This window comes from Spermophilus citellus, assembly GCF_964194105.1.
Source record: "Spermophilus citellus genome assembly, chromosome: 15".
Lineage (NCBI taxonomy): Eukaryota > Metazoa > Chordata > Mammalia > Rodentia > Sciuridae > Spermophilus > Spermophilus citellus.
Window position 1 is genome coordinate 42769360 of NC_138195.1, and position 21859 is coordinate 42791218.

General features: G+C 38.3%; 1 protein-coding gene across 1 annotated transcript in view; it reads right to left on the reverse strand.

Moving 5' to 3' along the window:
- Window positions 1-17795, reverse strand: part of DNA2 (DNA replication helicase/nuclease 2) — a gene marked incomplete at its 3' end in the record, with an annotated part of 40685 nt that extends 22890 nt beyond the window's left edge. The window contains exons 1-8 of the mRNA XM_081268227.1: window positions 17697-17795; window positions 14398-14580; window positions 12465-12648; window positions 10099-10247; window positions 6055-6186; window positions 4595-4814; window positions 2819-2936; window positions 2155-2317 (exon numbers count right to left, since the gene is read on the reverse strand). Coding sequence (XP_081124353.1) covers window positions 2155-2317; window positions 2819-2936; window positions 4595-4814; window positions 6055-6186; window positions 10099-10247; window positions 12465-12648; window positions 14398-14580; window positions 17697-17770 — 1223 coding nt within the window. The 5' untranslated portion in view covers window positions 17771-17795. The remainder of the gene's footprint in view (window positions 1-2154; window positions 2318-2818; window positions 2937-4594; window positions 4815-6054; window positions 6187-10098; window positions 10248-12464; window positions 12649-14397; window positions 14581-17696) is intronic.
- Window positions 17796-21859: the final 4064 nt, after the last annotated feature.

Here is a 21859-nt window from a genome sequence, read left to right on the forward strand (position 1 = left end):
TTGAGAGTAAAACGAAAGATTTCAAATAAACTGGGCTGTACTATAGTCCCAGACATCCCACACAGTACTCTGTCATTAAGGGACATATTGACACAATACTTTTTTAAACTATTTTTTTAGTGCATAGTTCTATACTTTATTTCTTTTAATTAATTTACTTATTCTAATTAAGTATATATGACAGCAGAATGCATTTTGATTCATTATACACAATTGCAGCACAACTTTTCATTTCTGTGGCTGTACATGATGTAGTGTCACACTATATACAGTCATACATGTACCCAGGGTAATGATGTCCATCTCATTCCACCATCTTTCTAGCCCCCATGCTCCCTTCCACCCCCTCCTTCCCCTTTGCCCAATCAAAGTTCCTCCATTTTTCCCATGCCCCTGTCATTATGGATCAGCATCCACTTATCAGAGAGGACATTTGGCCTTTGAATTTTTGGGATTGGCATTTCGATTAACATGATATTCTCCAACTCCATCCATTTACCTGCAAATGCCATAATTTCATTCTCTTTTAATGATATACATATATATATAATGTAATAATATATATAATATAAATAAACTGTGATATATATCATAGTTTCTTTATTCATTAATTTATTGAAGGGCATCTAGGTTGCTTCCACAATTTAGCTATTGTGAACTGAGCTGCTATAAACATTGATGTGGCTGCATTACTATAGTATGCTGTTTTTAAGTCCTTTGGTTATAGACTGAGGAGTGGGATATCCGTGTCAAATAGTGGTTCCTTTCCAAGTTTTCTAAGGAATCTCCATACTGCTTTCCAGAGTGGCTGCACCAATCTGCAGTCCTACCAGCAATGTACGAGTGTACCTTTTCCCCTACATCCTTGCCAACACTTATTATTGTTTGTATTCTTTGTAACTGCCAATCTGACTGGAGTGAGATGAAATCTTAGAGTAGTTTTGATTTGCATTTCTCTAATTACTAGAGATGTTGAAGATTTTTTCATATATTTGTTGATCAATTGTCTATCTTAAAATACTTTTAAAGTTCATACTTCATATAAACTTTCAGGCTGCATTAGAACTTTGGCTCTGGTTTGACCTTGTTTCTTAGTCTATATTTACATCTAACTACTTTTTTGTGTGCTTCAAATTTTCAGCTAGCCTATGAAGGCCCACATGGCTGTTCAAATAACAGCTAATAAACTTTCCATTTATACAAAAATAACCATATACAAACAGTACAGGCCCATTCACTGGGTCATGCCAAACTATCCATCTGGAAAAACTGGTTTCCTTGTGTGCAACTACAAAAGACCTCAGATTAAAATAGCAGTTAAGAGGGGATATGGCTCAAGTAGTATCGCGCTTGCCTGGCATGTGTGGGGCGCTGGGTTCGATCCTCAGCACCACATACAAATAAAATAAAAATGTTGTGTCCACTGAAAACTAAAAAATAAATGTAAAAAAATTCTCTCTCTCTCTAAAAAAAAAAAACAACGAAAAGAAAAGAAAAAAGAAAGAAAGAAATGGATGCCTTCTTGAACTATCTTTTAAGATAACTTAGGCCCATGCCCATAATCCCAGACTGAGGGAAGAGGATCACAAATTCAAAGCCACCCTACACAACCTTAGCAAGATTTTATTTCAAATAAAAAATAAAAGGGGCTGGAGATGTAGCTCAGTAGGTTAGATTCCCCATATTGTCAAAGAACAAAAGTAGTTGTACTTATATTGTACTAAAAATGAATATTCTATATCTGTCTTAACCAGATTCCATAAGTCCTAAAATTATTTCATTTCAGAAACTACACGCAGAAAGATTAAAACATTCAGTTTTGGAAGAAGTTTAAAAAGCACTGTATTATTTACTGAGAAAAATGGGCTTCTCAGGAAACAAACTTTTTTCCCCCTTCATTTTAGAGATACAATACATAAAGGAAAATATGAAATAAAAATAATTAAAATGAAGTCATCTATTGTGTGCATGTTCAAATACGTTAACAACAAATTCCATCAATATGTATAACTACAATGTACCAATAAAAAATGTGGACAAAATAAAACAACAAAAAAATGAAATCATCAATACCAGACCACCTACCAATACTAAGTCATTTTGAGTTCAGTTCATTTTCAACTTGAAATACTGCTTTCTGAAAATAGTGTTTACCTGCTATAAAGAGCACAGTTTCCCACTTGTGAACAATATTTACAGGTTTTCTCTTCCTCAGTTACTTGTGGCAAAAAAGTGAGCTGTGTCTTCTCCTTTCCAGGAGATTTGCTAATACGATGCAGCAAAAAAAATGCCATTTGGTTTCTTAGCTTTAATAATTCTATGGGAGAAAAAACAAAAAGCTAAGTGTCTTTATCACACCCTTTCCATTGTATCAGTAAAAGTTTCAGATTTAAAAACATAAAATAACATTCACAGTTCCTGCTATACGAGAATAAGCACTGTTGGTTATATTTTGTTATGTCTCCTTCAAATTTTTAGTCACTTGATAAGTTCTTGAAACAACTAATCTCATAACTAATAAGACTTGAACCTTGTGTTTTATTAGGTGAATGCTGAAGATAAAGTTATCTAGAATATCTCCAGTATAAGAACTTCAAGATAAACATTTGTATTAAAAAAAAAACAAACTTAAAAGGTTAATAATTTTCAACTATAGAGCATATTATTAAAATTATCTTAAAAATACCATGACTACAAATTACAACCTATAGTTGGCATGATAAGTATGTGAGTACACTGTCAGGCGTAAAACTATATCACCAAAAGTTGAAGGGAGGGAAGGGGCCAGAGAAGTAAAACTGAAAGCAAACAGCTCAACCTCTTTTATCTAGATGGTTAGCAGGCACAGGGTACATCTGCCCAGTCTTGAGGTAGAGAAGTAAGCCAGCCTCTGGATCAGCTCTTCTCTCTTGGCTTAGCAGCGTGTACAGAACAACCTGTGCAAGACAGGTTGTCAAACAATGAGAATTCTGTTACACAAAACTCCAAATTTCTACCATCATTTCTCTACATCATCTTATAGCCAACACATAATTTTAAAATCTAAAGGTCAATGAAAATGGGAGTGGTGGCAATTGCCCAAAATCCTAGCTACAGAGAGCCTGAGGCAGGAGGATCTCAAGTTTCAAAGCTAGCTTGGGCAACTTAACAAGGCCCTCAGCAACTTAACAAAGACTCTGTCTCAAAATATAAAATAAAAGCTGGGTGGTGGTGCATGCCTATAATCCCAGGGGTTTGGGAGGCTAAGGCAGGAGGATCATGAGTTCAAAGCCAGCCTCAGTAAATAGGGATGCCCTAAGCAACCCAGTGAAACCCTGTATCAAAATAAAGTACAAAAAAGGGCTGCGGATGTGGCAGCACTGGGTTCTATTCTCAGCACCACATAAAAATAAATTTAAAAAATAAGGATATTGTGTCCATCTACAACTAAAAAAAATTGTTTTAAACGGCAGGGGGTGGGCTGGGGATGTCTCAGTAGTTAAGCGCCCATGAGTTCAATCCTGATGATCAAAAAAAAAAAAAAAAAAAAAATTGAAAACAGAAAGGGCTTGGGATGTAGCTCAGTGGTAGAGCACCCCTGGATTCAAACTTCAGTATCAAAAAAAAAAAAAAAAATTAAATAGTTCCATGATAATTAGGTTTAGAAAAAAATGAGTTAAACCTAGCTAAGACAAACTGTATTACTTTATACTTCCTCAGAACTTTTTTTTTTATTCTTAAGTTTTAGGTGGTCACAATATCTTTATTTTATATTTATGTGGTGCTGAGAATCGAACCCAGTGCCTCGTACATGCTAGGCAAGCACTCTACCACTGAGCCGCAACCCCAGCCCCTTCTCAGAAATTTTAATAGGCTAATACACATGGTAAGTTATCCAAATACCTTTGGTTTCCACAACTTACATGAATAAGGAATTACTGTTTTTCAGAAATATATTTAGACTGGTAATTTGGCAGCATAAATTTGGCATCACTGGCCTATATATTTAGCTCTTTTATTACTTTGCCAGATACAGTTTTCTACGGCACTTGTATATAATGACAAAACAAATTGAGTACTCCAATGCATCACAAATTAAAAGTTATTACATGAAACACAAACATAACCTAAACTGAACCAAAATATAAAAAGCAGTCTACAGGCTGGGGATGTGGCTCAAGCGGTAGCACGCTCGCCTGGCATGCGTGCGGCCCGGGTTCGATCCTCAGCACCACATACCAACAAAGATGTTGTGTCCGCCGAGAACTAAAATAAATAAATAAATAAATATTAAAAATTCTCTCTCTCCCTCCTTCCCTCCCCCCTCCCCTCTCACTCTTTCTAAAAAAAGAAAAAAAAAAGCAGTCTACGTGTTTAAATAAACATTCAGTTGTGCATAGTGGCGTATGTCTATAATCCCAACTATTAGGAAGGCTGATGCAGGAAGATTCCAAATTTGAAGCCAGCTTCAACAACTTAGTGAGATCCTATCTAAAAATGAAATTTTAAAAAGTGCTGGGGATATAGCTCAGAGGAAGAATGCTCCTGGGTTCAATCCCCAAATAATCAATCAAACAATCAATCAATTTACATTTAATTTTCTTACAATTTATACCTGACTACGGTGTTCAATAGAATTGGATTCTTTGCCGGTTTTAAGTTCCAATGGCATTATTTTATATTTTGTTTTAGAACCTTGATGTATTTTCACACCAACTGTAACATCTATTTTGCCCTTCAATCCAAACCTAGGGGACCAAATGCTTTCTTCAATATCCAGTGAGTTTATTACTTCAATGTTTCGTGTTGAGTTATTATTACTACCATCACTTGGCCTAAAAAAAAAACAAAACACAAAAACAATTAGGAGACAGCTTACTTCACGCATGCTGGCACTGACTTTACATAGAAATGACAAGGGGATGGGCTGGAGATGTGGCTCAAGTGGTAGTGCGCTCATCTGGCATGCGTGCGGCCCGAGTTCGATCCTCAGCACCACATACCAACAAGGATGTTGTGTCCGCCGAGAACTAAAAAATAAATATTAAAAATTCTCTCTCTCTCTCTCCCCCCCCCTCTCACTCTCTCTTTGAAAAAAAAAAAAAAAGAAAGAAATGACAAGGGGATGGGAAAGAATCTTTTTTTTTTTTTTTGTAATTTATTTTTTAGTGTAGTTTGACAGAATACCTTTATTTTATTTATTTATTTTTATGTGGTGTTGAGGATTGAACCCAGGGCCTTGAGCATGCTAGGCAAACGCTCTACCACTGAGCACAACCCCAGTAATCTACATATCTTTATAGCAGCATTATCCAAGTGTCACCCTTGAACCAGTAGCATCAGCATTACCTGGAAACTTGTTATAAATGCAAAATAACTGGTCCCACTCCAACTGACTCATTACAGAACCAGCAAACTATTTAACAAATTCTCCAAGTGATTCTGATGTATTCTTCAGTTTACAGACCTCTGTTCTACAGGTATCATTTAGCCATTCTTAATGTTTACTTATTGGTAATTGGGCACAATGTCTTTATTTATTTATTTTTATGTGGTGCTGAGGATCGAACCCAGGGTCTCACACACGCTAGGTGAGCACTCTACTGCTGAGCCACAACCCCAGTGCAAGTCTTAATATTTATTTTCTGTCCATTTAAGTTCATGCCTACTGGGCTGGGGATGTGGCTCAAGCGGTAGCGCGCTCGCCTGGCATGCGTGCGGCCCGGGTTCGATCCTCAGCACCACATACCAACAAAGATGTTGTGTCCGCCGAGAACTAAAAAATAAATATTAAAAATTCTCTCTCTCTCTCTCTCTCTCTCTCCTCTCTCACTCTCTCTTTAAAAAAAAAAAGTCTCAAGTTATGGAAGTTCCTTTGGTTTTGGTTTTTTCTTTGGCAGTACTGAGAATTGAACCCAGCAACACTCTACCACTGAGCTGCATTGATAGCCCTTTTGTTGTTTTGAGACAGAGTCTTGCCGAGTTGCACAGATTGGCCTCAAACTTGAAACCCTCCTGCCTCAGCCTCCTCACTCTAAATATATGAAAACTATATAAATAAAATTCATTTCTTACAGAGAGAGCTGCATTTGAGGGAAGTCAGTTGAAGTACTCTGATGCATGAAATCTCCAGCCCACTTAGAAAATGAAGGAAGATACTCCTCTACTTCTTGTTTTACTTCATCTGGATTCAGATTCAAGCGGTACCTGCCAAAAATAAGAGATAATAAATACAAAACCATAGATCTAAGAAATGCAAATTAAATAAGGTCCAAAACATCCAAATAGGTAATTCACATGTCCATTTGCTAATGAACAGATAAACAAAATGTGGTATACACACACACACACCGAAATACTGTTCACCTTTGAAAAGGAAGAAAGGTGAGGAGTGAGGGATACAGTCAGTGGAAATGCAGATGGTCAGCATGAACAAGGGCCTAGGTTCAATCCCTAGGACCAAAAGAAAGGGGGGGGGAGGATTCTGACACCACAGTGTGGATAAACTTTGATGACATTATACTAAGTGAAATGTCAGTCACAAAAGGACAAATATGAATGTTTCCACTAATATGAGAAACTAGAGTTGTCAAAATCATAGAGACAAAAAGTAGAACAGGGGCTGGGGTTGTGGCTCAGTGGTAGAGGGTTCGCCTAGCACGCAGGGGGTGCTAGATTCGATCCTCAGCAATAAAATAAAGGTATTGTGTCCAACTACAACTAAAAAACAAAATATTAAAAAAAAAAAAAAGTAGAACAGTAGTTCTGAAAGGAAGGAAGAATGGGGTTGTTGCTTAGTGGGTACAGAGATTCAGTTTGGGAAGAAAGGGTTTATGGAAATGAATGGTGGTGATTGCTGCACAACACTTTGCATGTACTAGATACCTCTGAACTGTATATATATTTTTTTAATTTTTGTTTTAGTTGTAGATTGACACAATCTTTATTTTATTTATTTTACCACTAAGCTACTACCCCAGCCTCTGAACTATATATTTAAAAATAGTTACTATGGCAATTTTTATATTATATTTATTTTACCACTGAGCTACGCTACTACCCCAGCCCCTGAACTATATATTTAAAAATAATTATTATGGCAATTTTTATGTTATATGTATCTACCACGTTTGAAAAAACCCAAATAACAGTGACATGACATCTAATTTCACAGTATTTTCTCTAATTCAACCATCTCGGTTTAACTAGAGGGATCAGTCCCAATAATATCTTTGGGATAAGAAAGAAATTACAACTTTAGTTTTAAAAGATACTGGTCCAGAAACCAAGTAATGAAAAACAGAAACATGCTGGAGTTGTAGCTCAGTGGTAGAGTGCTTGTCTAACGTGTGAGGCACTGGGTTCAAACCTCAGTACCACATAAAAATAAATAAATAAAATAAAGAATTCTGTCCATCTACAACTAAATAAATACATTATATATACATATATATATATATATGCATATATATATATATATATATATGCATATATATATATATATAAAAACATTAAAGAAGGAAAAGATCATATGAAAAGAAAGCTAATATAAGCCTCACTACATCAAAGTGCAATCTAGGTTGGGCACAGTGGCACATGCCTGTAATGCCAGCTACTGAGGAATCTGAGGCAGGAGGATAATGAGTTCAAGGCCAGCCTTATTTAGAACCTGTCTTTAAGTTAAATTAAATATAAAATAAATGGGTTGGGTGATAGCTCAGGGTAGAGCACTTGCCTGGCATGCAAGTAGCCCTCCCCAGCACCAAAAAACAAAAAAATACAAAATTTCAGGTAGCAATTTTATTAAGGGAGCAGCCAGATCATATGTTTGTAATCCCAGTGACTCAGGAGGCAAATGTAGGAGGATCATAAGTTTGAAGCTACCCAGGGAAGCTTGGAAAGACCCTGTCTCAAAATAAAAAATAAATTAAGGCTGGGGATATAGCTCAATGGTAGAACACCTCTGGGTTCAATCCCTAGTACTGGAAAAAAAAAAAAAAAGGAGGGCTGGGGTTGTAGCTCAGTGGTAGAGTGTTTGCCCTGCAAGCATGAGGCCCTGAGTTTGATCCTCAGCACCACATAAAAAAGTAAATAAAGATATTGTGTACATCTACAACTAAAAAATGTTTAAAAAAAAAAAAAAAGGAAAGGAAATTCTCTTTATGGAGGAATAAGTTCAAAGATCTATTGTGTAAAATAGTGACTAAAACTAATAGCAAAGTGTTTTATTTTGAAATACTTGAATAGATTTTAAGTGTTCTTATAATAAAAAATAATTAAAATGTGGGTCTGGGCAGGCAGCTATTGGTTGAGTACATGCTTAGTATGTAAAAGGCCTTAAATTCAATATCTAGCATAGAAAAACAAATCAATCAAAATTTACAACAAATGAATTCAGAGATTAGGTTATAGAGAATACTGTGGATTCTTGCCTCCTTTCCTTCCTGAGTTATTCAATCTAGGGGAAGCAGTTACTTTGTAAAAACATATAAGTAGCCTATGGAGAGGAACTGAGGCTTCTTAGCCAGAAGGCATGCAGGTGCACCATCTCAGAAGGTCATCTTCCAATCCTCGTCAAGTCCCAAGATGACAAGTCCACATGGGAGACTGAGCCCAACCACAAAGCTAAGTCACTGCCAAATTTCTGAACTACAAAATCTCTGGGATGCCGCAGTCCAGCTGCAGCAAAATAACCGGGGGGGTGAGGAACAACTTGTGTACATTGATACAGCAGGAGTGGAAGCCATTTATTGTAGGACAACAGAGGTATTTATACATTCCACACAGCTTATCTTAATCAACATAAACTAGATACAGCAGTCAACCAATAAGGAATCTCCACACTTCATGGCTCGCTGGCATTACTTCACAAACCACTCCCTCTGGCAAAATGCCAGGCGCCATCCAGACTTGTTTACAGACTCTAACACTGGGATAACAAATGTTTGTAATTTTAAGTCAAGTGCACCAGCCCATGCCTATAGTCCCAGCTACTCATGAAGCTGAGACAGGAGGATCACTAGAGCCCTGGAGTTTAGAGCCAGACTAGGCAACATGGACCAGACCCTGTCTATTCCCACCTCCTCACTTGACCACCAAGTTGTACCCCTAGCCCCTTTTTATGTTGAGACAGGGTCTCACTAACTTGCTGAGACTAGCCTGCAACTTGCCATCTGCCTACTTCTAGGATTATAGGCATGCAACACAATGCTGCGCAAGGGCCTGTATCTCAAATTAAATAAATGAACAAACATTATTATATATTTATATTTTCCCTTCCTTGCAGTGGTAGGGATCAAACCCAGGGACTGACACATGCTAGGCAAGCACTTTATCACCAAGCTACACCCCCAGGCAACATTTGTCATTTTAAGTCACTATAATGACAAACATCTTTTTTTGGTACTGGGGATTAAACCCAGGGGTTCTTTACCATTGAGCTACATCCCTAGCCCTTTCAATTTTTAATTTTAAGACAGGGTTTCACTTAGTTGCTTAGGGCCTTGCTAAGTTGATGAGGTTGGCCTCAAACATGTAATCCTCCTACCTTAACCTCCAAAGTTGCTAGGATTACAGGTATGCACCACTATGCCCAGTAAGTCACTAAGTTTTGACAAATTTATTTCATGGAAACAGATGATCAATATAATAATATGTCACCATGCGCAGTCCAGGGTGTGACAAGAAAGTCAGAAATTTGCAATGTATAATGACAAATAAGGAGCTAAGTGAAACTTCATTAATTTAGTCAAAATTTTATTAAATCTATCCACATTCCTTTTTTTAGAGGAATACCAGTGATTGAACCCAGGAGCAGAGGAGCACTTAATCACTAAACCAAATCCCCATCCCTTTTTATTTTTTATTTTGACACAGGGTCTCTGACAGCAGCTAATGAATCAGTTGTACACATGTACCAAACATTATAAATTATGAACCTAATACTTCCTGTTGTACAACTTTGAGAACTCTTCCAACTTGCAACAAGGTATCGCTACAGGAGTCTACATTTTAGGTTACATTAATTCATTCAAATAGTCTAATTACCAAAACCTAGATTGTAGGAAAGAAGCTATATAATATAAAGTTGTACCTACAGTTCTTCTCACAATTACTTACATTTCTTTCAAATGCTTTATTTCCTGAACAATTTGACAAGAAAGTTCTTGCAGCTTTTCAGGGGTGAAGCTCTTACTACTTATCGCTTTTTGAAACACTTCATGGAGAATGGTACCAATCAGCATTTGGCGGGTGGCTGGATTAGAACTCTATGAAAACAAATCACACAATTTAGTCCATACATTAAGAGACAAGACTGTATATTGTATAGGCACCATAGCCAAAATGTACCACCAAGACAAATACCAAAAGATTATTAAACAATATTTTTCTGGTTCGTGAAATTATAAGTAACACTTCCTTCTATTCAGAATTATCAATTATTGTATAAGTCTGAGTTACTCTAAAATATTTCCATTTTAAAAAATAATAAAATTGATATAAAAAAAGCTCAATATATGGGCTGAGGCTGTAGCTCAGTGGCAGAGTGCTTGCCTTGTACATGTGAGGCACTGGGTTCAATCCTCAGCACCACATAAAAATAAACGAAAGAAAGACATGCTGTCCATCTACAACTATAAAAAAAATTTTTAAAAAAAAAGCTCAACATATTTTCAAACATTTAATGTTTTATAAGTATTCTCGAATTTCACTTTATAATCCACTCAAATAGAAAACTAAATAAAAGCATAGCTCATAAACGTGTGGACATAAAAGATACTATTCATAGGCTGTGGCTGCTCAGAGGTAGAGCACTCACCTAGCAAGTTGGAGGCCCTGGGTTCAATCCTCAGCACCACATAAAAATAAATAAATAAAATAAAAGTATTGTATCCAACTACAACTAAAAAGTAAATATTAAAAAAAAAAGAGGGTGGGGGGCTGGGGATGTGGCTCAAGCGGTAGCGCGCTCGCCTGGCGTGCGTGCGGCCGGGGTGCGATCCTCAGCACCACATACCAACAAAGATGTTGTGTCCGCCGAGAACTAAAAAAATAAAATAAATATTAAAACAAAAAGATATAATTCAACTAAAATTTAAACCTACGATAAAAGACAGTTTCAGGGGCTGGGATTGTGGCTCGGCGGTAGAGCGCTCGCCTAGCACGAGCAGGACCCGGGTTCAATTCTCAGCACCAAATAAAAATAAAGGCATTGTGTTGTGTCCATCTACACCTAAAAAATAAACATTAAAAAATAAATAAAAATAGAGACAGTTTCGAAGAAAAGTTATTTCAAGGGCTGGGGTTGTGGCTTAGTGGTACAGCACTTGCCTACCATGCTTGAGACCCTGGGTTTGATCCTCAGTGTCACATAAAAATAAATAAAAATAAAGGCATTGTGTCCATCTACAACTAAAAATATTTTAAAAAAAAAGTATTTCAAAAGAAACAATATTTTGGGCTGGGGCTGTGGCTCAAGCGGTAGCGCGCTCGCCTGGCATGCGTGCGGCCCGGGTTCAATCCTCAGCACCACATACCAACAAAGATGTTGTGTCCGCCGAGAACTAAGAAAAAATAAATAAATATTTAAAAATTCTCTCTCTCTCTGTCCCCCTCTCTCTCTCACTTTCTCTTTAAAAAAAAAAAAAAGAAACAATATTTTATTTCTTTTTTTTTTAAAGAGAGAGAGAGAGAGAGAATTTTAATATTTATTTTTTTTAGTTCTCAGCGGACACAACATCTTTGTTTGTATGTGATGCTGAGGATCGAATCCGGGCCGCACACATGCCAGGCGAGCGCGCTACTGTTTGAGCCACATCCCCAGCCCCTTTATTCCTCATTATACTCTTTTATAAGGCTCAACCTTTCCCTTCAAGCTACCAGAAAAAAGATAAGGCCACCAAAATATCCATCAGAAATTTAATAAATTAAATTATAAGAGAACACTCCATACTATTTTTGCAAATTCTGGATTGTAATTATCATTACTATTGTAGTGTTGGGGATTGAACCCAGGGGCATACTACCATTAAGCCACATTCCCAGCCCTTTTTAAAAAATATTTTATTTAGAGACAGGGTCTTGCTAAGTTGCTTAGGGCCTCTCTAAGTTGCTGAGATTGGCTTCAAACTTGCAATCCTCCTGCCTTCCCAGCCTCCCATATGCTACTGCAACCAGCTCAGCAAATTTATTTCAAAATAAAAACCTTTTAAAAAACTGATATTCAGGCTGGGTATGGTGGCACAAGCCTGTAATACCAGCACTTTGGGAGGCTGAAATAGGAGGACAGTGAATTCAAAGCCAGCCTCAGCAACTACGAGGCACTAAGCGACTCAGAGAGACCTTGTGTCTCTAAATAAAATATAAAAAAGGCTGGGGATGTGGCTCAGTGGTTAAGTGCACCTGAGTTCAATCCCTCGTAACAAAAAATAGTTCTCTATAAACTCTAAGATTCTGTGTAAACATCAGTTGTTAATATTATTTACCCTAAAAGTTTCACTTAGTACAGCTCTTCTCATACATCGAATACTACTGGCTATGCTTGTGCCAGAAATCAGCATGTCTGGATACAGAATCAGATATCCAAAATCTTCATCAATTATCCATGTGCCAGATTTGCAGTCTCCTTCCAAATGAATGATATCCCCTGGCTCTACTGGTACAGAACACCTAAAAGTAAAGGAAAGTTAAGTAGGTTCCTGCATTTAAAGATATTGAGGAGACTTCAAAAAACTAACAAGCACCGGATACAGTAGCACACACTTGTAATCCCAGCAACTTGGGAGGCTGAAAAAGGAGGATCACAAGTTCAAGGTCAGCTTCAGCAACGTAGAGAAGTACTAAGCAACTTAGTGAGATCCTGTCTCAAAATTAAAAATAAAAAAGGGCTAGGAATGTGACTCAGTAGGGAAAGCATTCCTGGGCACCCCTATCCTCAGTACCAAAAGAAAAAACAACCACTATTTCAAAAGAATACTTTTTAGCAAGGTGCAGTGGCACAAGCAAGTAATCCCAGTTACTCAGGAGGCCAAGGCAGGAGGATCACAAGTTTCAAGGCCAGCCAGGGCAATTTAGCAAGTCCCTCTCTCAAAATAAAAAATAAAAAGGGACTGTGGCTCAGTGGTAGCACACTTGCCTGGCACGTGTGAGGCACTGGATTTCTCAGCACCACATATAAATACATAATAAAAAAATAAATAAAGGTCTATCAACTTAAAAAATTAAATAAATAAATAAATAGAATTAAAATAAATAATTAAAAAGGGCTGGAGTGTGCCTCTATAGGTAGAGTGCATTAAGTTCAATCCTCAGTAACACTGACCACCCCCCTAAAAAATGGAAAACAAAATAACTATACACACACACACACACACACACACACACACTTCATCTGAATAAGTAATTCTAAATTTCTGAGTATCTTTAAAAATCTGAACACCAGGACACAGTCTTCTGGATAAATTCCTAGTCACTCTACCCCTTTCATAAAACATACCAGAGTGGGGGTGCTGGGGTAGTGGCTCAGTTGCAGAGCACTTGCCTCACACGTGTGAGTACCACATAAAAAAAAAAATAAAATAAAGATATTGTGTCCATGTACAACTAAAAATAAAAATTAAAAAAAATACCAGAGAATAATCAAGGGCTGCCCTTACATCCCAAAAGAGGAACTCCAGGCATAGTGACACCTGTAATCCCATCAACTATGGAGGCTGAGACAGGACAATCTCAAGTTTGAGGCTAACCTCAGAAATTTATCAAGGCCCTAAGCAACTTAGCAAGTCCATATCTCAAAATTTTAAAAATGGCTGGGGATATGGCTCAGAGATAAGGTCCCTCTGGGTTCAACCCCCAGTATCAAACAAAAACAACTGCTTAGTGTTAGCAAAGTCTACTGCAAAAGCTATCAAATATTTACTAGTGTAATATATAGCTCTAATTATGAATTGGGTTTTTTATAACTAATCTTCTCATTCTTAAGACTTTCAGTACATCTATAGCTTCTAAAGGCTTTAGACAAAGAGCCAAAGTTAGAATAAACACTCCCAAACCTGAGAAAATACAAAATTCAAAACACTTTTTTAATCCCAAACATTATGGATAAGGGACACTTGACCTGATCATGATTTGAAATGACAATAAAAATCAACTTTTGGAACAAGAGACTTGAGATACCTGGATAAGAGAAACAGCTTTCATGTAGAATTAAGTCAGTTTCAAATCTACTCCCTTGTTAACAATTACATTATAGTAATATTCACAAAAGCATTTGATAGTGCTGGAGATATAGTTCAGTGGTAGGGCACTTGTCTAGCATGTATAATGCCCTGGGTTCAGTCCCCAACACTGAAAAAAATATGTATATATGGTACCCTTAAGACTTTGCCAAATCAGTGCTCAAAGTCAAACAAAAATTACCAGTCACTCCTAAGGATGCACTGTTCTTTATGGTCTAGGGATTGGGAAGCAGTGATGATTAGATGTTTTTCATAGTTTCCTTCTTTATTCTGTACTGTATTGACTGCTAACACCAGGTAGCGGTTATCCATTCCGTGGCTCAGAATTGTCTTAGGAAAGGAAGCTTCCTTCTTCTTCTGAAATCTAAAGCATACACATACAAAACTATATTAGTACAACCATGACATAAGAAGTCATTCAATTTGTTTTATCTGGAAGTCAATCTTTTAGTTTTCTAGGTTTATTTCTTCTGGAGAGCAAATCACAATGACCTTTGGTTAAAATAGTTAAAACTGAGCAAAGCATACTGGAAAAATTCCTATTATAAAAGCTTCCCAGAAGCCATGCCATTTAAAACATGCTTATAGGGGCTGAGTGTGCAGCTCAGTAACAACAATGCTTGCCTAGCATGCATGAGGCACTGGGTTTAAACCTCAGCACCACAAAAAATCAATAAGTAAATTTTTAAAAAGTGCTTATGATATGGCCTTTCCCAATTTAATCTCTGAGTTTTGTGGTACACTCATCTCTATGAGAATCAAGAATAAACTTGGAGTTGTGGCTCACTGGTGGAGCACTTGCCTGGCATGTGTGAGGCACTGGGTTCAATCCTCAGCACCATAAATAAATAAATAAATAAATAAATAAATAAATAAAGGTATTGTGTCCATCTACAATTTAAAAATATTTTTAAAAAGAATAAACTGCATTTTTCTCAGCAAGAGAAACAATAAGAGAGGTAAATAGGGAGCCTACATCATGGGAACAAATTTTTACTCCTCACACTTCAGATAGAGCCCTAATATCCAGAGTATACAAAGAACTCAAAAAATTAGACAATAAGATAACAAATAACCCAATCAACAAATGGGCCAAGAACCTGAACAGACACTTCTCAGAGGAGGACATACAATCAATCAACAAGTACATGAAAAAATGCTCACCATCTCTAGCAGTCAGAGAAATGCAAATCAAAACCACCCTAAGATACCATCTCACTCCAGTAAGATTGGCAGCCATTATGAAGTCAAACAACAACAAGTGCTGGAGAGGATGTGGGGAAAAGGGTACCCTTGTACATTGCTGGTGGGACTGCAAATTGGTGCGGCCAATTTGGAAAGCAGTATGGAGATTCCTGGGAAAGCTGGGAATGGAACCACCATTTGACCCAGCTATTGCCCTTCTCGGACTATTCCCTGAAGACCTTAAAAGAGCGTACTACAGGGATACTGCCACATCAATGTTCACAGCAGCACAATTCACAATAGCTAGACTGTGGAACCAACCCAGATGCCCTTCAATGGATGAATGGATTAAAAAATGTGGCATCTATATACCATGGAGTATTACGCAGCACTAAAAAATGACAAAATCATGGAATTCGCAGGGAAATGGATGGCACTAGAGCAGATTATGCTTAGTGAAGCTAGCCAATCCCTAAAAAACAAATACCAAATGTCTTCTTTGATATAATGAGAGCAACTAAGAATAGAGAAGGGAGGAAGAGCAGGAAGAAAAGAATAACATTAAACAGAGACATGAGGTGGGAGGGAAAGGGAGAGAAAAGTGGAATCGCATGGAAATGGAGAGAGACCCTCACTGTTATACAAAATTACATATAAGAGGTTGTGAGGGGAATGGGAAAATAAACAAGGAGAGAAATGAATTACAGTAGATGGGATAGAAAGAGAAGATGGGAGGGGAGGGGAGGGGGGATAGTAGAGGATAGGAAAGGTAGCAGAATACAACAGTTACTAGTATCGCATTATGTAAAATTGTGGATGTGCAACCGATGTGATTCTGCAATCTATATTTGGGGTAAAAATGGGAGTTCATAACTCACTTGTAGCTAATGCATGAAATATGATATGTCAAGAGCTTTGTAAGGTTTTGAACAACCAATTAAAAAAAATAATAATAATAATAAACTGCAGCATGGTGGTGCAGACTTGTAATCCCAACAGCTCAGGCGGCTGGGGCAGGAGGATCACAATTTTGTTCAAAGCCAGCCTCAGCAAAAGCAAGTGCTAAGTAACTCAGTGAGACCCGGTTTCCAAATAAAATCCAAATAGGGGGCTGGAATGTGGGTAGTGGTGAGGCCCCTGAGTTCAATTCCTGGTGCCCACCCCCCACCAAAATAAATAAATAAATAAACTGGGTGGCACCACTACTAATCCCACTTACTCCCAGGCTGAGATAAGAGGACTTCTTGAGCCCAGGAGTTCCTGGCAGCCTGAGCAAAACATTGAGACTCCACCTCTTAATACCTGAGTATTAAGTATTAAATTCCTTTGTAGAGTAATTCATAAGTTTATTTGTTTTATAATGGGAAAGTTCATTTCAAAATAACTTTACCCTTGGTCCAAGCTACCTGAAATCATGGACAATAACTTCTTTGGAAAAGGACCTTCTCCTCATAAGTCTTTTCTGTCAGACCACAGGAGTTCAAAGTCATTCTCTCTTTCATTTACAGCAAATGTCTTTCACAATACTGTATCTTTGTCACCCAGACTGTACACTCTATCATTTTGTTTACTCAACTCCCCCATCTAGCTCAGACTAATTAATATCCAAAGTGGGATGCAAAGCCTAAAAGCTCTCTCAAAAGGTACTGGTGAGCCAGGCTTGGTGGCGCAGGCCTGTAATTCCAGCGACTCAGGAGGCTGAGATAGGAGGAACACAAATTCAAGGTTAGCTTCAGCAACTTAGCGAGGCCCTAAGCAAATTAAAGAGACCCTGTCTTAAAACAAAAAATAAAGGGAGGGGGGACTTGGGATTTAGTTCAGTGTCCCTGGCTTAAACCCCAATTAAAAAAAAAAAAAGTAATGCTGATCAAAACCCCTAATGCAAATATCTCTCAATAATTTATCTTTTTATTGCTATTACTACTTAAAATAATTCCCTTTCATGATCGTGAAGTTTCCCCGACCAGAGAGTTGAGGATGCAGACTCCTTCCCGAGATAAATTCCTCCAACTCAAGTGCCCGAAACTCCCCATATTCGGGAAAGAGGTGAACTCAAGGGAAAGAATGGCGCCAGTCTTCACACAAAGGCCAAATGTGGCTCTCCCAAAATCCCTTCGCAGCAGTCCCCAGCTCCGGAGCCTCGCCAGGCGCGGGCGCAGCTGAACCTGGCCCCTCGGTCGCAGCCCGCAGACAGTCGGCTGCCAGGCTCAGCCGGCAGAGGCAGAGATGCGGCCTCTCCCGCGTCTTTCTTTTAAATCTCCCGCTAAATTCCCACCCCCGCCCCGCTCCGCTCACAGCTCCGCTGGCGCCGCAGCCTCCTCTCCGAAACTCTTCTCCATCAGCAGCTCCAGTTCGTTTAGCTGCTCCATCCTCGGCTCGGGGACCGCATACAGCCACAAGGTAAAGCCCTGGGAACCAGAAGCCAGCCTTAAATCTCCGAAGCTATAAAGAAGCGCGAATCTGAGCGGCACCACGCGCATGCGCCGACCCGCCGAGGTCCCAAGTGACCTGCGCGGGGCCGCCCCTAGCGCGCCCGGGGCTTTCAAAGTGGAGTGCCTCAACTGGCGGACTCAGGCCTCTTGCATCTTTGCTCCCTAACTTAAGGCTTGGAAAAGTGTAAATCCTCATATCCGGCCAAGACTAAGTGCCCTGACCACGCTCTTGACACCCCAAGCCATGCCCAACTCTTGCTTTTCGTTTGAACAGAACCATTTAGAAATGGCCAAAACCAGGTGTCCCTGTTGGCTTTAGGAATTTTGCACAACTTCTCCTTTTTCAATTGAAAAATTCAGGGAGCCACATCCACAGTCCTTTTTTGTGTTTTATTTAGAAACAGGGTCTCACTAAGTTACTGGCTTTGAACTCTCAAATTCTCCTGCCTCAACCTCCCAAGCTGGGGGGATTAAGCGGACACAATATGTTTGCTTGTATGTGGTGCTAAGGATCGAACCCGGGCCGCACACATGCCAGGCGAGCGCCCTACCGCTTGAGCCACATCCCCAGCCCCGGTATTCTCCCATTTTCAAAAGCTGTTAACCTTGGCCAGGCACACACCTGTAATCCCAGCAATTTAGGAGGTTGAGGCAGGAGAATCTCAAGTTCCAGGCCAGCCTCAGCAATTTAGCAAGTTTGTCTCAAAATAAAAATTAAAAAAAGACTGGAGATGTGGTTCAGTGGTAGAGCCTCCTGTTTCAATCCCTAGAGCCAGAAAGAAAAAGAAAAAAGAAAAATTAATTGTCTTCAACTGGAGAGCTTAGCTCAGTGGTAGAACACAAATTTAGAACATGCTGAGGCCTTGGTTCCCAAGCACAATCCCTCCAATTTATAGTCATTAACTGTAGTCACTAAGCTGGAAATATAACGGTACTGGTTCCTTCCAGTCTTGCCTCCCTGATATTCATTCCTTTTTCCTCAAAGGATAATAATGAAAATTCTAAAAGGTACAGAAAAGTTATAATTTTATAATAAACAGCCATAAACAATTATTATTTTTTCTGTCTTTGATTTGTCACATGTATATCTATTCATTCATCTCTCCATATCCATGAATTCAAGTTTAATGCATTTCAAAAGTGCAAACAACATTGCATTTCATACCTAAATACTTTAGTGTAATTATGAACTAAAGTTCAATATTTGTTTATAGCTCTCTTTTTTTGTGATGCTGGGATTGTGCATTGGAGGCAAGCCCTCTACCAACTGAGCTATATCCCTTCTTATGCCTTTTATGTAAATTTTAAACTTTATATAAAATACACAAATCTCATATGCACCATTTGATGAATTTTGACAAATACAAGTGTATAACCCAAATAGACAAGCAGTTCTCTTGTCTATACATCTCAAATTGCCATATCTTTATTAAGATATGTTATTATCATCCCAAAAAGTTCCCCCATGCCAGTTCCCATGCCTATCCCTATGAAGAGGCAATCATTAAACTTATTATTATTCACCAGAAATTAAATCTGTCTATTCTAAAACTTCACATAAATGCAAGCACACCCTATGTACAGTACATACAATTCTTTGTCAGGCTTCTCAGCATGTTTTTGTTGTTCATCCATATTTTTAAAAATGAATCAGCAGCTTGATTCTTTTTATTGTTGAATTCAATGAATATACCACAATTTACTTGGTCAATATCCTGTAGGTGGACACTAGCACTTGTAGTATTTTACCAAGTTGAATAAAGTTGCTACTAATATTCCTGTATAAGTTTTTTTATGGCCATAAACTCCTATTTCTCTTGGGTGAATATCTAGATCATGAATAAGTTTATAGTTATGATAATGAGAAACTGCTAGACTTTAACCAAAGTGATTATAACATTTTATATTACCAACAACATATGAGAATCAGTTTCTCCATGTCCCATACAACATTTGATACTGTCAATCTTTTTAGTTTTAATTTACATTTCCCAATCACTAATCAGGTACTTTATCATGTCCCTGGTCATTTGTATATATTCCAGGCGATTGCACTACCGCTTGAGCCACATCCCCAGTCCCTGCATATATTCCTTTGTAAACTATTCCTTTGTTTAAATCATTTGCTTATTTTTTAAAAATTGAATTGCCCTTTTATTATTGAGTTGCAGGACTACTTTATAAATTATGGCTACAAGCCTTTATCGTATACATTTTGCAAATAATTTCTCTTAGTCTATTGGTTGCCTATTCAGATTTTTTCTTTTTCCTAGTACTGGTATTGAACCCAGGAATATTTTACCACTGAGATACACCCCAAGCTCTTTTTATTTTTAACTTTGAAACAGGATCTTGCTAAGTTTCTGAGGGCTTTGCTAAATTGCTAAGGCTGGCCTCCAATTTTCAATTCCCCTGTCTCAGCCTCCAGAGTAGGTAAGATTAGAGGTATACACCACCACACCTAGTTGCCTATTTATATTCTTAACAAGGTATTTAGGCATTTGTATGCTTTTTTGGGAGGGTGCTGAGGATTGAACCCAGGGTCTCTTGTATGTGCACTCTACCACTAGGACACACCCTCAGCCTCCTGGTTTTATTTTTTCCTTATGTATTCTTATTTATCCATTTTTCTTCTATGCTTCTTGTTTTTTGTGACCTAAAACATTTTTGCCAAACCCTGAATAATAAGTTGTTGTTCTCTTTCTTTTTTGGGGGGTGGCGTGTAAGGGAGGGGAGCTGCTTTTCTATTTTTTCTTTCTTTTTGGTGCATCTGCAATAGTATATGCTTTATTGCCAAATATTAATTCACTGTCAACTGTTTTCTTTTCTGCTTGAAGCTTTTTTATTTGTTTATACATCCCAAATTACCAAGGACAGTAGCATATGCCTGTAATTACAGCAACTCAGGAGGCTGGGGCAAGAGGATCCCAAGTTTAAGTTCAGCCTGGGCTATATATCAAGAACCTGTCTCAAAATAAAAAATAAAAAGAACTGGAGGACGGGCGCAGTGGCACACGCCTGTAATCCCAGAGCCTGGAGAGCTGTGACAGAAGGATCACGAGTTCAAAGCCAGCTTCAGCAAACTGTGAGGCTGCTAAGCAACTCAACCCTGTCTCTAAATAAAATACAAAAAAGGGCTGGGGATGTGGTTCAGTGGTCAAGTGCCCCCAAGTTCAATCCCCAGTACCTCCCCACACTAAAAAAGAACCTCCTGATTCAATTCTTAGCATACCCTCTGCCTCAAATACATCTCAGGCTATTTTTTTTCTTTTTTCTTATTATTTTATGGTACTGGGAATTTAACCCAGGAGTACTCTACCACTAAGTCACATCCCCAGCCCTTTTTCTGAGACAGGATATTGCTGAGTTACTTAGGGCCTCACTAAATTTCTGAGGCTGGCTTTGAACTTATGATCCTCTTGCCTCAGCCTCCCAAACTACTGGGATTACAGGCATGCACCACTGTGCTTGGCTCCTTCTTTGTTTCTCTTTTTTATTTTAAAGAAGGAAAAGTTTCTTTTGACTCAGAATTCCAGAGGCTTCAATTCTTGCGGCTGCTTTAGGTCTGGGGTGAGGCAGAATATCATGGCAGAAAGGAGGGGAGAAAGAAAGCTGCTCAGTTCATGAATTCTAAGAAACAGAGAAGGAGGGGGAGAAGCTGAGGACAAAATGTAGTCCCACAAGTTTGCCCCCAGTGACCTACTTCCTCTAATTAGATCCCACCTGCTACAATTTCCACCTCCTCCCAACATTCGATTCAAATTATTAATTCATCAAATGGGTTAACCCACTGATGAGGTTAGAGCCCTCATGATCCAATTCCTTCCCAACAGCTCTACCTCCGTCATTGCTGCATTCAGGACCACATCTTCAACACATGCATTTTGGGAGACATTCCAGATCCAACCTATAACATAGATGCTCTATGTAAAAATAAAATTTGGCTATAAAATAAGTTCAAAAGCACAGCAAAACTATGCAGGGATGATATATAAAGTTCAGAGGAATCTAGAATTTTTATCACAA